The 13873-nt window shown below is 40.9% G+C and overlaps 1 protein-coding gene across 5 annotated transcripts in view; it reads right to left on the reverse strand.

Annotated features, from left to right (window-relative positions):
• Positions 1-5779: 5779 nt before the first annotated feature.
• Positions 5780-13873, reverse strand: part of SLTM (SAFB like transcription modulator) — a 56165-nt gene continuing 48071 nt past the window's right edge. For all 5 annotated transcript variants that reach the window (XM_075208071.1, XM_075208069.1, XM_075208073.1 and 2 more), the window contains 12 exons: positions 12090-12239; positions 11903-12012; positions 11668-11822; positions 11052-11143; positions 10073-10236; positions 9720-9900; positions 9095-9219; positions 8790-8957; positions 7875-8189; positions 7573-7708; positions 7136-7284; positions 5780-6937 (listed from right to left, as the gene is read on the reverse strand). In XM_075208071.1, coding sequence (XP_075064172.1) covers positions 6832-6937; positions 7136-7284; positions 7573-7708; positions 7875-8189; positions 8790-8957; positions 9095-9219; positions 9720-9900; positions 10073-10236; positions 11052-11143; positions 11668-11822; positions 11903-12012; positions 12090-12239 — 1851 coding nt within the window. In that variant the 3' untranslated portion in view covers positions 5780-6831. The remainder of the gene's footprint in view (positions 6938-7135; positions 7285-7572; positions 7709-7874; positions 8190-8789; positions 8958-9094; positions 9220-9719; positions 9901-10072; positions 10237-11051; positions 11144-11667; positions 11823-11902; positions 12013-12089; positions 12240-13873) is intronic.

The raw sequence follows: 13873 nt of genomic DNA on the forward strand, positions 1-13873 counted from the left end.
AGGCACGTCCATTATATACTGTATATGCTTCTTTACGGCAAGATTTTATCTATTTTCCCACTGGTGTTGATAGCACCTGCTATATGAACAACTTTCAGGCTTGCAAAGTGGTTATCTGCCCACTGCCATTGAGGCTGCCTTTCCTTCCTCATAGCGTGACTTCCATGCCCCCCCCTTGATGATTTATACAAGACACTACTATCTGATTGAGTGTATTTTAACATGCTGACGTGTAATGAGATCCTAGAAGTAGATGCACATTTGCAACATAGCCTTCATTTCCACTTGAGGCTTGTGGTCATCGCTTACCGCCAATAGCCTCGTGCTATCCGCATGTGGCACCCCAGCCAAATAGACTTGCTTCTGTTGTAATCTGTAAATGAACTTCCACTATCCAGAGTGCTGTTTGCAGACCACTACTGCAGATTCCGTCTCAACTTTAATGAAGTCAGCTGACCTTGTGCGCTTCATCTGGCTAGAAAATGTACTTGAAGACTTCTCATGCATAATCTGACTCATGGTGCTACCCCTATGGCTGACACCATTAATCCTAACCCCCTGAGGCAGTGTTCTGCCATGGTCCAAGGTGTTTTTCCAAGACAATACCTGTTTTATTTCTGATGACAGAAAATCCTTCCCTTGCTCCGAATCTACACACATTCCAAGCAGTTCTATCCTGTGTTTGATATAAAAGGACTCCTCCTTTCATTTATTATTAAGTCTTTCAGGACATGCAGCACCTGACTGGTGGCTTTCTTTGCTGAAACCACTGCTAATAGGTTGTCTAGGTAAAGCCATACTTTCTCAGTTTCACCATGGCCACACCTAGAGCTTTGGTGAATGTCTGATGTCAACAGTCCAAAGTGGAGCCCCTTGTACTGATATATTGCAAATCTGAAAAATTGTGATGTGCTTAGTAGATTGAAATGTAGAATTATGCATTCCTTAGCTCTACTGATGTAAAGAATATTCCTACCATTGCACGGACTTAATCTTGAATTTCATGGTATTGATGTCTGATGCCTCTGCTGTTTTCTTCTATGAAAATCATTGCAAAGTTCCAAAAACACAAAAAGGAAAGGCTTTTATTCAAATGACTGATTCAACAACATTTAGATTTTACTTCCTTAGCACCTGTTTTGTTCTGCTGCTGCCATTTGGTGATTTTTGAAATACTACTTCTGGATGTTGTGATAGTACCCACTACTAATCAGTGATTAATGCCCATTCTGCAAAAAAAAAAAAAAAAAAAAGTATAATCCTTCTTCCAAGCCTGACAATTACCATTGAATCTCTGGCATTAAGGGAAAACATTTTTTTTGTAGGTCTAACTTGGGGAAGACAGTGAGTTTCTCCAACACCATTTTGAAATAATATCTTATTTATGGTTAAAAAAGATAATCCCCTAGAAGAGAAGGGATGTTTATTTTTAGACTGTAAACAAACATTGACGTAACCATAATGGTTTTGTGTTTTTTATAACAACTGAGGAAGCCATGATCCTAGAAGCTTGTCTATTTGCATCCAGGAATGCTTCACAGATTCAATTACCAACTGCATATCTTTGGACAATCTTCTGTTCACTCCTCTTTATTACATCCTGTTTACATTTTTCCCAGATGCAACATGCCCTTGCTGTCACAGCTGTAATAACAGCAGAGCTTTGCCTCAAACATCAGGTGTATTTATTTTTTTTATTTTTTGCCCCTCCTCCTATCTATAGCATTCCTGAAAGTGTTATCAAGTAATTATAGTTATTTTGGTAAGTTTGCCTATTTTTCTGTCCCAAACCAGTCTCTTTGAAGGAAAAATGGTGCATTATACAAAATCTATTCATGTTAAGAAAATGTTTATCTGCAAACTTCCATACTTCTGATAGAATACTGATTGAAAAGTTCATTCAATTAAAAGGTAACCCTTCTTTTTAGAACACTGAAACTATGCATCCTGCAAAGACTGACTCTCCTCACTTTGAATGGCTTTTAACAGATTCTCTAACAAACTAATGCGGTACTCAGTTGAGCAATGCCCAATTTCACCTGCTGCACAACAGACAATTTTCTGAGTCAACACTAATTGCTGATCTAGACCTCCGATGCTGTAATCATCATGGTAACTAAATGATTAATCTAATGCAATCTTCAACCATCCTAACTAGAAGACAGAACCTGGGAGGTTACCTTCTGAATAGAGGTGATCTTCTCTACTGGGAGAAATATCCTTTGTTTGCTGGTGTCCATGATGAGTCCCAGGAACACCATGCGCTGACACGGAACCAACTGGGATTTCCTTAAATTTATCAGCCATCCGTGGCCCTCGAGAACCGATTGGGTGAGGGATAGGTGATAGCTTAGGCAACTCTCTGAGGAAGCCTTGATTAGCAGGTCGTCCAAATAAGGAACGACCTGAACACCCTGCAGGTGAAGACATGCTGCCATCATTGATATAATCTTTGTGAAGACCCTTGGCGCTGTTGATAGGCCAAAGGGGAGGGCCCGAAACTGATAGTGAACTGATCCTACCGAAAATCTGAGAAGGGACTGATGGTGGATCCAAATGGGAATATGGAGATACGCGTCCTTTATATCTATGGACGCTATGAACTGATCTTTCTCTAGGCCGTTTATCACTGACCTTAGAGATTCCATCCAAAACTTGTCCACCCTTAAGTGAACATTGAGGCCCTTTAGATTTAAGATAGGGCGAAAGGAGCCGTCCAGCTTCGGGACTAGGAATAGGTTGGAATAAAACCCTGTTCCTATCTGGCAATCTGGAACCTTGGCGATGACCCTCTGAGCTAGAAGAGAAGCTACACAATCCTGTATAGCCTGTCTTTTTACTGGATTTCGGGAAAGAGGGGCCTGGAAGTAACGGCGTGGAGCCGGGCCTGAAAGGTCTATTTTGTACCCCTCTGAAATAATTCCCCGAAGCCAAGGATCTTGGGAAGACGCTGCCCACTGTTCGTAAAACAGAGACAGACGTCCCCCCACAGGCACCCCCTGCAATACAGGGTGGTCGTCAGGACGCAGGCTTCTCCTGATATTTAGGGGCCTGGCGTTTGGATGCAAACGAGGACCTCCCTCTGGTAGAGGAGCCTCTGGAATTGGATTGCCTGCCTCTAAAGGGCTGTCCCCTATGGGGAGAGGCCCCACGAAAGGGCTGACGAAAGGAGCTACCCCTCGGGGCGCGGCTCCTGCTAGCATAGACTGGCAAGGACGTGCTCTTGCCCCCCGTGGCCTGGGAAATAAGGGTATCTAATTCCGGGCCGAACAAACCTGAAGCCGAGAAGGGGATAATTTCAACGGACCTTTTCGATTCCGCATCACCTTCCCAGGATTTCAACCAAAGCGCCCTTCTGGCTGAAATGGAGGCCACCTGAATGGAAGAGGAGACTGCCGCTGAGTTCTGGGCTGCTACATAAATATATCCCGAAGCCTCCTTTAGGTGTAAGGCTAGGGGAAGAAATTCGGAGTCCTGTAAGGCCTCAGCTAGCTGGTCTGCCCATGCCTCCATGGCTCTAGCCACCCAGGCCGAGGCAAATGTGGGTCTAAAGGCAGAACCCGCAGCCGCAAATATGGATTTGAGCTGTGATTCAACCTTGCGGTCATTGGCGTCCGGCAGGGACGCTGAACCCGGGGCTGGGAGTAAAGTATGTTTTGCTAAGCGAGCAATAGGAATGTCCACCTTGGGAATACTTTCCCAGCGAGCCACTTCTTCCTGTAAGGGATACAGGGAAGAGAACCTCTTGGGGATAGAAAATCTTTTATCGGGATGTTTCCATGCCCCTTCAGCGATATCTCTAAGTTCCGCGGAGGGAGGAAAACGGCTGGCCTTCCTCTTGGCCTTTTTAAAGAGACTTCTGTCTCTGTGGGTTACATCTTCCGGTTCCGGGAGATCCAACGCCTGTCTTACCGCTAAAACCAAATCGTTTACAAATTGGCCCTTAGACACTTCTCCCTGCTCAGAGGAATGACCTTGGTCAGTGTCCAAATAAATTTCCCCTTCTTCTTCAGACTCCTCCTCAGAATCTGAGAGGGTCAATAGGGGATTAACATATCTAGGCCTCTTTCTTTTAGCAGGCAGGGTACTAGAGGGGTCAAGTAGCTGGTTAAGCTTATTCAGCCCTCTGATAAAAGCTGTAGACCATGCCGGTTCTGTAGCAACCAGGGCTGGGTCAGTCTGTAATGAGGATGATCCCGGCAAACTCAAAGCACTAGAACCTGAGGAAGCCGGGGGGTCTGACTGTAAACTTGCATTACTAGCCACAGAAGTTGCCACAGTAGTCAGCAACTGGTTAGACTGGAGGACCATTTGAGCTAAAGAGCTAACCGACTGCGTAAGGGAGGTAACCCAGGCCGGTTCCACCGACGGTGGGACTGAAACCTGCGGTATCTGTGCAGTGGAAGCCTCTGCTTCGCATGTCGTGCAGAGCGCCAACGGGTCCCTCTGAGCACTAGGTAATTTAACATTACATTTTGAACATGTGAAATATTTTGGCATAGGGCCCTTTCCCTTATCTGTCATATTTATAAAGGAAGGTACACCAAGCACACAGAGTAATACAAAATCTAGCTGAATATACAGATAGATAGTTAATATATATATATAGAGAGAGTAAATAAGCAATGAAAAACAGAGCAATACCAAGTAAACAACTGATATATTCTAAAAGTTGTACTTGAAATAGTAAACACCATAAATATCAATGGCTAGTAGGAGGCTATAATAGTAAACCTGCTAGCCCAGTATAACCACATCAGATATGTGTGTAAATAAAGGTGATACTTAGCCAAAGGCCACCCTGGGGAGCAGATCTGACAGCAGTCTGTGCTTTCTCCTCAGCTCTGTTCCTTTTCCTGGGCTTGTGCTGGCGCCAAAAGACCTGGGAAGGACCATCTCTCTCTCTGAAAGAAGGGGGGAACTCTATGTATTAGCTCCCCCTTCCTGTAGTTCTTTTTTCCATGTCTTCTCCTCTTCTTCAAAAGAACTATCATAATAGTGGCAGAGTGGTGGAGACCTCTAGGACAGAGGTCTCCGCAGCGGAAGGTATCCGACGCCCCCCTCCTATGACTGAGGGGGGAATCTTGGTTTAGCCCCTTCTCCTCGGCGCTTCTGCCGAAATCCAAGATGGCCGCCACCATCTTCATTACCCGATAACCAGCGCTCTATGCCTGCAATGGCAGCGCCGGTTATCGGGGAGGCTATGGGAGTGCAGCGGTCCATGAGACGGCTTGTCACTCCCTTCAATCAGGCACCTTGTCTTCAGCCCGTCAGTGAGAACCGCTGGCTCTCAGCTGACAAGGGAATGCCTGCGCTGCCAAGCTGTGAGTGTGTTCTCTATATTAGAACACACTCCAGCGCTGCCACCTAAAAAAGTAAAGGAAAAAAATAAATTTTTAAACATTAAACTAAGCAGTAAAAAATAAGGCTGCCCAACTCCAGGGCACCTAAAAAAAAAAACTGGACAGGAAGAGGCAGGGGGTTTGTAGAGGGGAGGGGTTTGCCAGCAGTACTAAATTAACTAGTTAGGTGCCAACTCCCAAGCTCCCCTCCACAACCCATGGTAAGCAGTGTCCCCCAGACCGGATGAAAGAGAAAATTCATTTCTCCGCATCCAATAGATATTTTAGAACTTGCAACAAAAAACATTGTTATGGAGGCATCTTCTACAGTTTGGATTCATGCAGAACAGCTGTCAATTCTTTGGGCCGTGCCAACACCTCCCACTTCAGGTATATTTTGTAACAGTGTTTTTGTTTTTAATATCACTTCTCATAAATAAACTGAAACAAAAACGGTTTTATTTATACCACCTAAAAGTGTACAAGACATCAAGGAAAAACAGTTGTGGGCAGGATTTACAAACACGGAACAGTGTTACTTCACATTCCAGGAGAGGGGAGAAAAAAAAAAATAAAAAAAAAAATTTCTACAATTTTGAGAGACTATCTGGTTTGAGCTCCAAACATTAAAAACAAAAACCTATATACTACAACTTGAACACAAAGCCTTAGTAACCAGATATATAGCCTGTCCTAAACCATTTTGAAAAGGTCAGAAAAATAAAGTTCTCCTTTACTTGTAGTCTGCATTTGTTAATATTGCGCCGCTATAAAAGCGCAGTTAAATCCATCATACTAAACAGTTTGAACAAGCTGCACTTTATTTTTTACATATACTCCAACCTGCAAGTGAATTTCTAATTTGCATTGCTCATTATGAACTTATACAAACTGGGGTCTTCTGGTCATAATGTTATGTCAAAGCAAGAATGGGGGGTTTTTGCAACTCACACCATCTATAATTATTCAGACCAAATAACCCATTTTATTTTATATCTGTTTGGGTCACAAGTTTAACATGAAAACCATGGACAGCATTGAGCTAGCTGGAAGACCAAAATGTCATTATATTATTATTTAGGACCTTCCATTCCTTACATGTAAGAAAATCACAACCCTATAACCCCCTTTACAAGGTTTGCTCTGGTATAGTTGCAAATTAAAAAAACACATGGACACCTAACATTGGTAAGTGCCAGTTGTTACCTCCTTGCAGGGTCTCATTGCACTAAGGCAATTTGCTCCATTTTAATTACTCAGTATTTCTCAACATTTGGCTCCAACATTTTTTCTTCTTTTTACACAGATTTCTGAGACACAAAAGCCCTGGAGATGAGTGAAATCCACCATTAAAAGTCCTCTATCATAAAACAAAGAATTAAAATGGCTAAACAAAAAAAATGAAGTGGGAGAAAGATCTTTATGAAAAGCCCTGTTGAAGGTTTAGAACAAATGAGTAAGTTATCTCAAAAACCAGGTAGCAGAAGACTTAATATCTTCTTGGCGGTGCTCCCTTAAAGGCCTTGAATCCAGAACCACTTCCTCGCTGTATGGATCCACCTGGCATCTGCACAACTCTGTTGATAGCTGAATTACTAGAGTGAAGGAAAAAATAAAAATATAAATAAATTACTGACCAATTAACAAATTGAACACTTTACTCTGCTGTTTTTACATCATGCTTGTACTCATAGCACGTAATGTCTGATTTCTACATGTTTACAGATCAAATGTCAAACACAAAATAAAAAGAGCAAAATGGTTCGTAAGAACTCTATAGGCTAAAGCTATACCTGGAATGTGAAGGCATAATGCCTCCACTGCGAGCATCTGCCATCCTTCTGCCATCATATCCACTTCCCTGTGTGTTGGGACCATGCCATTCCTTTCTTGGCCCAGAATTGTCCCGTCCAGGGGGAAGGGGTCTTCCTTCATTATAACGCTGTAAAAAAAATAGAAGATAAATAAAAGCTGTGAAATTTAGAGATTTCGAACTTATGGAGTTCAGGTGGTCTATTTAGGACACAAAAATGCTAGGAAAACCCAGCACCAGGACAGACATTTGAGTAAATGGATCCTAGAGAATAAAACCTCACTTGAAGTTTACTGGCAGGATAATGAACGATGGAAACTGTACTTAAAACTTTGGTAAACCCACTTCGCTAAAACAAGTGATTACATGAAAACAGTGGGCTGTCATTAACTTAACACTACCAAGAGGGAAACTTACTTGTCCACCGCTTCCACGGTCTCCCACAATTACTGTCCGATCACCATCTCTGCCACTGTAGCCAGATTTACCCCCACGATTGCCATGCCCACCTCTGGATGAATGAGCAGATGTATCTCTTCCTGGCCTGTCCGTTCTGCAGAGTAACAGTAACAGTTTTAGGTTAGAAAATCCGCCTGCAGCACTACAACCAAATAATTCAAATATCTATTATATTAAAATTCTTCGCTCTGAATTATTGTGTATCTTCTGAACATTGTTACAAATCATGACCTAGCATCAGGTCTAAACAAGACATGTACCTTGCTTCCCGCTTATCTGCTGGCATTGCTGCTTCTCCCTTCCAGTTGGCTGACCGTGCCGGGTTAGCTGGAGCATCTCTTTGATGACGCCCTTGCTGCATGTCTGGATTACCAAGTCTTCCTCTGTCATGACTTTGACCGTCAGCTCTGTTTGTGCCTGCCCTTTCTATAACTACTGCTCTTCTTTCATCCCTATCTCTCCTGTCTGTGTCCCGTGGTTCATTTCGTGGTTGTGCCACCTCATTTCTTCTTGAATCATTGAAGTTCTTGTTAAAATTCTTTTTTCCTTCTCCTTGGGTCACAAACCGATCACGTCTACCAAAGAATAAAACATAGTGGAGTGACTGTTTAGTTCCATATATTGCTTTATATGGAAAAACCAGAAGGGTAAAAGTTTGTTTTACAACTCCAGGCAACAGACAGGTGAATGTGATTAATGTCTTTATCCATAACTAAATACGTTTAGCAATCTCAGCCTCACCTGATGTGCGGTAATGTGAGCTCTCCCTCAGCATGGCGTTTTTTTTGTTTTGTATTTTTTTTTAAATATTGACAGTAATGCAATTTATAGAATAGAAATGCTTTGCTGTCTGTCTTTAAAAGTAGCTGTATGTAAGCAGCCATACAGGTCTTCTGAGATAGTGTGACACTGCCTCCTATATCTTCTGTATTACTCCGCAACCTGTTCGCTTTTTGATAAGTTGTAACGGAGGATACAGTTTATCTGAATAACCGAGAAGTTGTTACATGTTCAGTTCCACTTTAACTTTATATCTAATTTAACATGAATAAAAATAGTGCCATCAATTAAGAATTTAACAACAGAATATGAGCTTAATGGGGACTCCCAACAATATCTGGATAACAAGCTGGACTGGTCAATGGGGGAAGGAGAGAATGATGGTACATATTTACCTTTCAAAAGAAGATGCTGACGAACCCTCTTGATACCGACCCCGCTGCTCCCTATGATCAAAGTCATTGAATCTGGGCTGCTGGCGGTTATACTCAGAACCCTGGCTAAAGCGGGAATCTGTATCCATAGTCATTTTCTTGTTTTCACCCCAAAAATTATCATCTCGTCTTGAGGGGAGAAAAAAAAAAAAGCGATGTTTCGGATTACAACACAACTGCACAATGGTGACACAGATATGAGAAATGTTTAGGTCACTCCTAATTCTAAAATCACTCCATTTTAAACCTTGTGTGTCTCTGGGTACCTGTGGTCAACATCTCGTGGTCGCTTCAGGGAGTTCCTCTTCTCTTGCTCAAAGCGAAGCTGTTCTTGCTGTCGCCGCAATTGTTCTCTCTCGCGAGCAATACGTTCAGCTTCTTTGCGCCTTTCCTGTGGAGTAAAGCATTTTAACGAATGCCATCTAGGTAATGTAAATGTTGGGAAAAACTTACTAGTGCAAAACTGAAAAGCTTTTTACAATAATTGTTGGTTTCTTTCAATGGAAAGTCTTGTATGAACAGGTTTCTGCCCGCATGGGTCAAATCTCTCACCCTGTTTTAGGTATATAGCAAGTTGTACACATTTTAGGGTAACTGCTGGACCTGTGTGAATACATCCACAGCATCTCCATATGAATTTGTAATTTAGTAAAGTCCAGTGTTGGCAATTACATGTCCTCCTTTCACCATCATCAATGCTTTTTCCTATTTATACATGTATAGTATACCGATCAGGCCAAACGAACCTTAATTCCAATGCAGGCAAATCACTCTGCACAACAGTAACAGCCGGAGACAAACGTCTCTTAATAAAAGTCAATAAGTTTGCTTTAGCTGAAGGGGAATATTTGAAGAACCCTGCCATAAATATTGTGGCAGAATTTTGCTCACCTGCTCAATGCGAATACGCTCTCTTTCTAGGCGTTCACGCTCCATTCTTTCGCGCTCCAGTTTTTGTCTTTCTATCTCTAGTCTTTCACGCTCTCTCTGTAAGCGGTCAAGTTCTTCTCGCTCTCTCATTATTCGAACACGCTCCCTCTCTCGTCTCTCTCTTTCAGCCATCTCTCGGCGCCTAATGAAAAAAAAGAATGTTGCGGTTTTACAGTGTGGAGCAATCAAATTATGCCATTTCTGTAGAGCTAATTTTCTGTGTTTTATAGTAATTTAAAAAAAAAAAAAAAAAACTTGACCCCAAACATGAATTTCCAAAATACAGGATTGTGCATTCTTGTATAGAAAATTACCTTCGTAGTTCCACAGCTCTGTGGTATCTCTGCAAGCGTTCCAGCCGTTCAACATTTTCTCTGAGTCTTTGTGCTTTCATTTTTTCAAATGTCAAAATGTCTTTTTTGTCCCTGAACTCACGGAATTTCATCTTGTTCGGAAAAAACCTTTCCCTGTTTCTCAACTGAAATGCAAACAAAGGTTAAAAAAAAATAAAATGAAAAAATAAAAATAAAAATAGGATTTCAGCTTTAAAGAAAACCATTCAGTTTTTATGTATCCATTTTATTTTTTTTTAAAACAGAAAGCAAGCAAACAGAAATGTTATGGTGGAAAGCTTCCTACCACCACCCTCCCCTGTATTTCTAAAAAAACAAAAAAAAAAGGATACTGCAGAAAGTGTGAAGTCTTAGCAAGCATGTTAATTAATACTTAAACTGGGAACTGAAGTGATTTGTATATTTTAGAGGTATCAGGAAGAACTAGGTCTCTGATCTAGTGCAAAGATGTGGAGTTTGGATCAGATCGCTGCACAGTTCAAGTATTTATATACGGGGGGAGCACCACCAAGTTACACAGCACTGTACCGAGAATGTTCAATAATCAGTCCCTGCCTCTTTGGAGCCTACAGCCTAAATTCTCAAAAACACACACATATCTCTATTTGCGGCAGCAAACAAACCTACTAGCATCTCTTAAATCGTGGAAGGAAACTGGAGCACTCCAAGTAAACCCACATAAACCTAAACACACAAGCTCTACATAGTTACGACCCTAGTTGGAAACAAACATGTGGCCCAAACTCTAATGCATCAATGGTAAATGTCATATTTAAAGGATAGACTAAATACTCCCTACGCACCTTTTCTATTACCTTGTATTCTATGATGAAATTGTTTTTTTTGTTTTTTTTTACTCAGCTTAAAATGAAGAGGACAAACCCAACAAAACAAAAAAATTATCTCCAACATAAACAAAAGGGTGTTTGATTAAGCTTACTTTATCAAATCTTCCTCTTCTCATCTGTGGCCTCATGTAGAATTGATCTCCTTTTGTTTGATCTATTACCACCATCTGTCCAGGGTGTTTGCCTACGATAACAAGAAAAATACATTATGTATTTGTAGTCATTAGGGAAGTAGTAAAGAAATGTCACTGCAGAAACCATGTATAGAGTTTAAATAGTCCAGCACAAATCTATAATCTGTTCTAGTGCACCAAGTCTATAAATAACTCCCATCTTCGCTAAACAATTTTCTGAGGAAGGGAATGTCATGATGAACTTAAGGCATGATCCTTTGGTAAATTGTGTACCCTCCCCTACCTCCCTCTATGGTCTGCCAAGCTTTTTGCATAGTTTACTTATAACAGAGGTCATGCCAATAAAATGCAGCACAAACATTCTGACATTACAGAGTTATGATTATTAAATGGCAACATATATACATATGAACATGGTCTCAATTTAACCAAGTAATCTATATAAAATCGCAATATAATGCCTCCACTTCTTCACATGGATGGCAGAGTATCATGAGTGATGTAGTTCAGCAACAGCTAAAATGTAAAAAGCCAACCAATACTCCACATTTAAAATTAAAGGCTCCTTGATTACCTGGCCGTTTCCTCTCTTCATTCTTTTTTGCAGCATCTTGAGTAGAAGCACCAGCTCCATCAATCTTGTCTTTGCTATCTTTCTTAGTATCTTTGCTCTCTTTCTTTTCAGGCTTGTCCGATTTTTTGTCATCTTTCTTAACTGAACCCAGGGGCCTTTTTCAAATAAATTATAATATAAACAACAGAAACCAGTTATCCCTCATACTACTAAAGCACAAATGAATGACTCTTACTTGCTACTTTTGTCTCCCCCAGATGATTTCCTCTCTCCAGATGTTCTGCCAGACCCAGTTTTCTCATCACTCTCTTTCTTCTGGTCTCTTTTTGAAGTATCACTCTTCCACTAGAGATGGACAAAGATCATTAATGATTATCCAAATGACAGCTATATACAAGAACAAGCAAGACCAGCATACTTGCCTTCTCCACAGATATTTGCTGACCATGCAGCTCTGTGCGATGTAGGTGAGAAATGCACCTAGAAACATCAGTGCTGGATGACATGGTAACAATTCCATAGCATTTCGCCCCTGGACTCCTTGCATTAGTAACTACTTTTGCACTAAGTACCTGGAAATAGAGAAGTGTAAAAAATTAGAATGAAGAGAAACCCCCTCCTTACACACACTTTCATTGGGACAGCTAAAAATAAATATTCTATATACTGAACGTAACATTTTTAGAACTTAAGGAAAAAAAGGTGCCTTCTATAGAATTGCTCATCTAAACCTGTTATCAGACAGTAATATTCAAACATTACCGACCACTTGAATCAAGAACAGAAAGCAAAGGAATCCCAGTCACTAAAGCTTACCAGTCATCCCCTGCCCCCCCCCCCCCTCCTCCAAAACACACCACACTACAATTCATCAAAAACACTAAAATTTGACTATTAAATGTAGCAGGGAATCTATGAAACAGCCAAATCATGTAAAAGTGCAGATCAGCTGATTCGCAAACACCAGCCTTTGCAAGTGTGCCAGCATGTCAGACGGAGCATTAAAGGTCCCTGTAAATACAATTTTCATAAAGATTCAGAAACCAAGTGTTACGGCATTGGCTCATGCACAGTTGCCCGCTGGTGCCGCAGGCACATGACCAATGCCCTAGTAGGACCAGGAGCATAAAAATGATGTACAACAATCTAAATCTATACACACACACACACACACACACACAACAGTATGGGAACCCTATATTGCAATTTGTATATGGCGCTTACATTTTAATTTATGAAATAGCCTAATATATAACTTGCCTCATTTCTAGATATCAAAATGTAAAATGTTCCATTTAATGAGTGGCAAAAGAGTATCTATATAAATAAGAACAAATTAAAAATTGAAATGTTCATATAAAAAAAAAAACAAAAAAAAAAACACGAAAGGAGAGGACCAATCGTAAACTGCAATTAAAATATTTTAATGTTGGATAGAAAAATTGATTTGGCAGTACTGATAACCCTGGGAAAAAAATGAAGTGTGAATTTAATGGCAGATATTAAATATAAACTAACATTCCACCATAGTTCTATTACATCCACATCCCCCTTCACAACACCAGAGTATGCATAGTAGGTTGACTGTACTAACCCATTGCAAAAGTTCTAATCATGATGAGTTTGAAGCTGTACTACCACCTACTGAAAGATTTTCTAACTTTACCGTTATAAAAGTTCTGCTTAAGTAAACATAAGTTGGTGAAAAAAAAAATAATCACAAAAGACGTGCTAAACACAGCCACCGTGTTGCCCAAGAGGGTTTGCCCAGGGAGGGGGAAAACACTGGAAATTGGACCCTAGATATAAGGAGTTACTCCAGGGTAGAGGGAATATTCATTCTGGGACTGGAAGCAGCAGGGTGGCTGGTTTTTAGAGTTGTAGTTCTCTACCAGTGAAATACATCGACAGATCCACGGGTGGTCAAGTCCAGACAGCCAGGTGACTCCTTAAGCTAGTGGGGGCAAGGGACAGATAATGTGGTAAATGTACCTGGCATTTATTTACTGTGTGTATAATAATTTAGTGATTGTTTTTATTACAATAAATCTACTGTTGTACTTTTCTAACTGCATTTTCCTAAGTGACTGAGAACCTAAGGTTGTACTGGGTAGACTTCCCTTGTATACGAAGGCATTCCTGGGTGTCCAGCCATTGGGCCAGATAAACCCGGTATCTTCACAATGCTACTTTAACTTTATACTTA

This window comes from Mixophyes fleayi, chromosome 4, assembly GCF_038048845.1.
Source record: "Mixophyes fleayi isolate aMixFle1 chromosome 4, aMixFle1.hap1, whole genome shotgun sequence".
NCBI lineage: Eukaryota > Metazoa > Chordata > Amphibia > Anura > Limnodynastidae > Mixophyes > Mixophyes fleayi.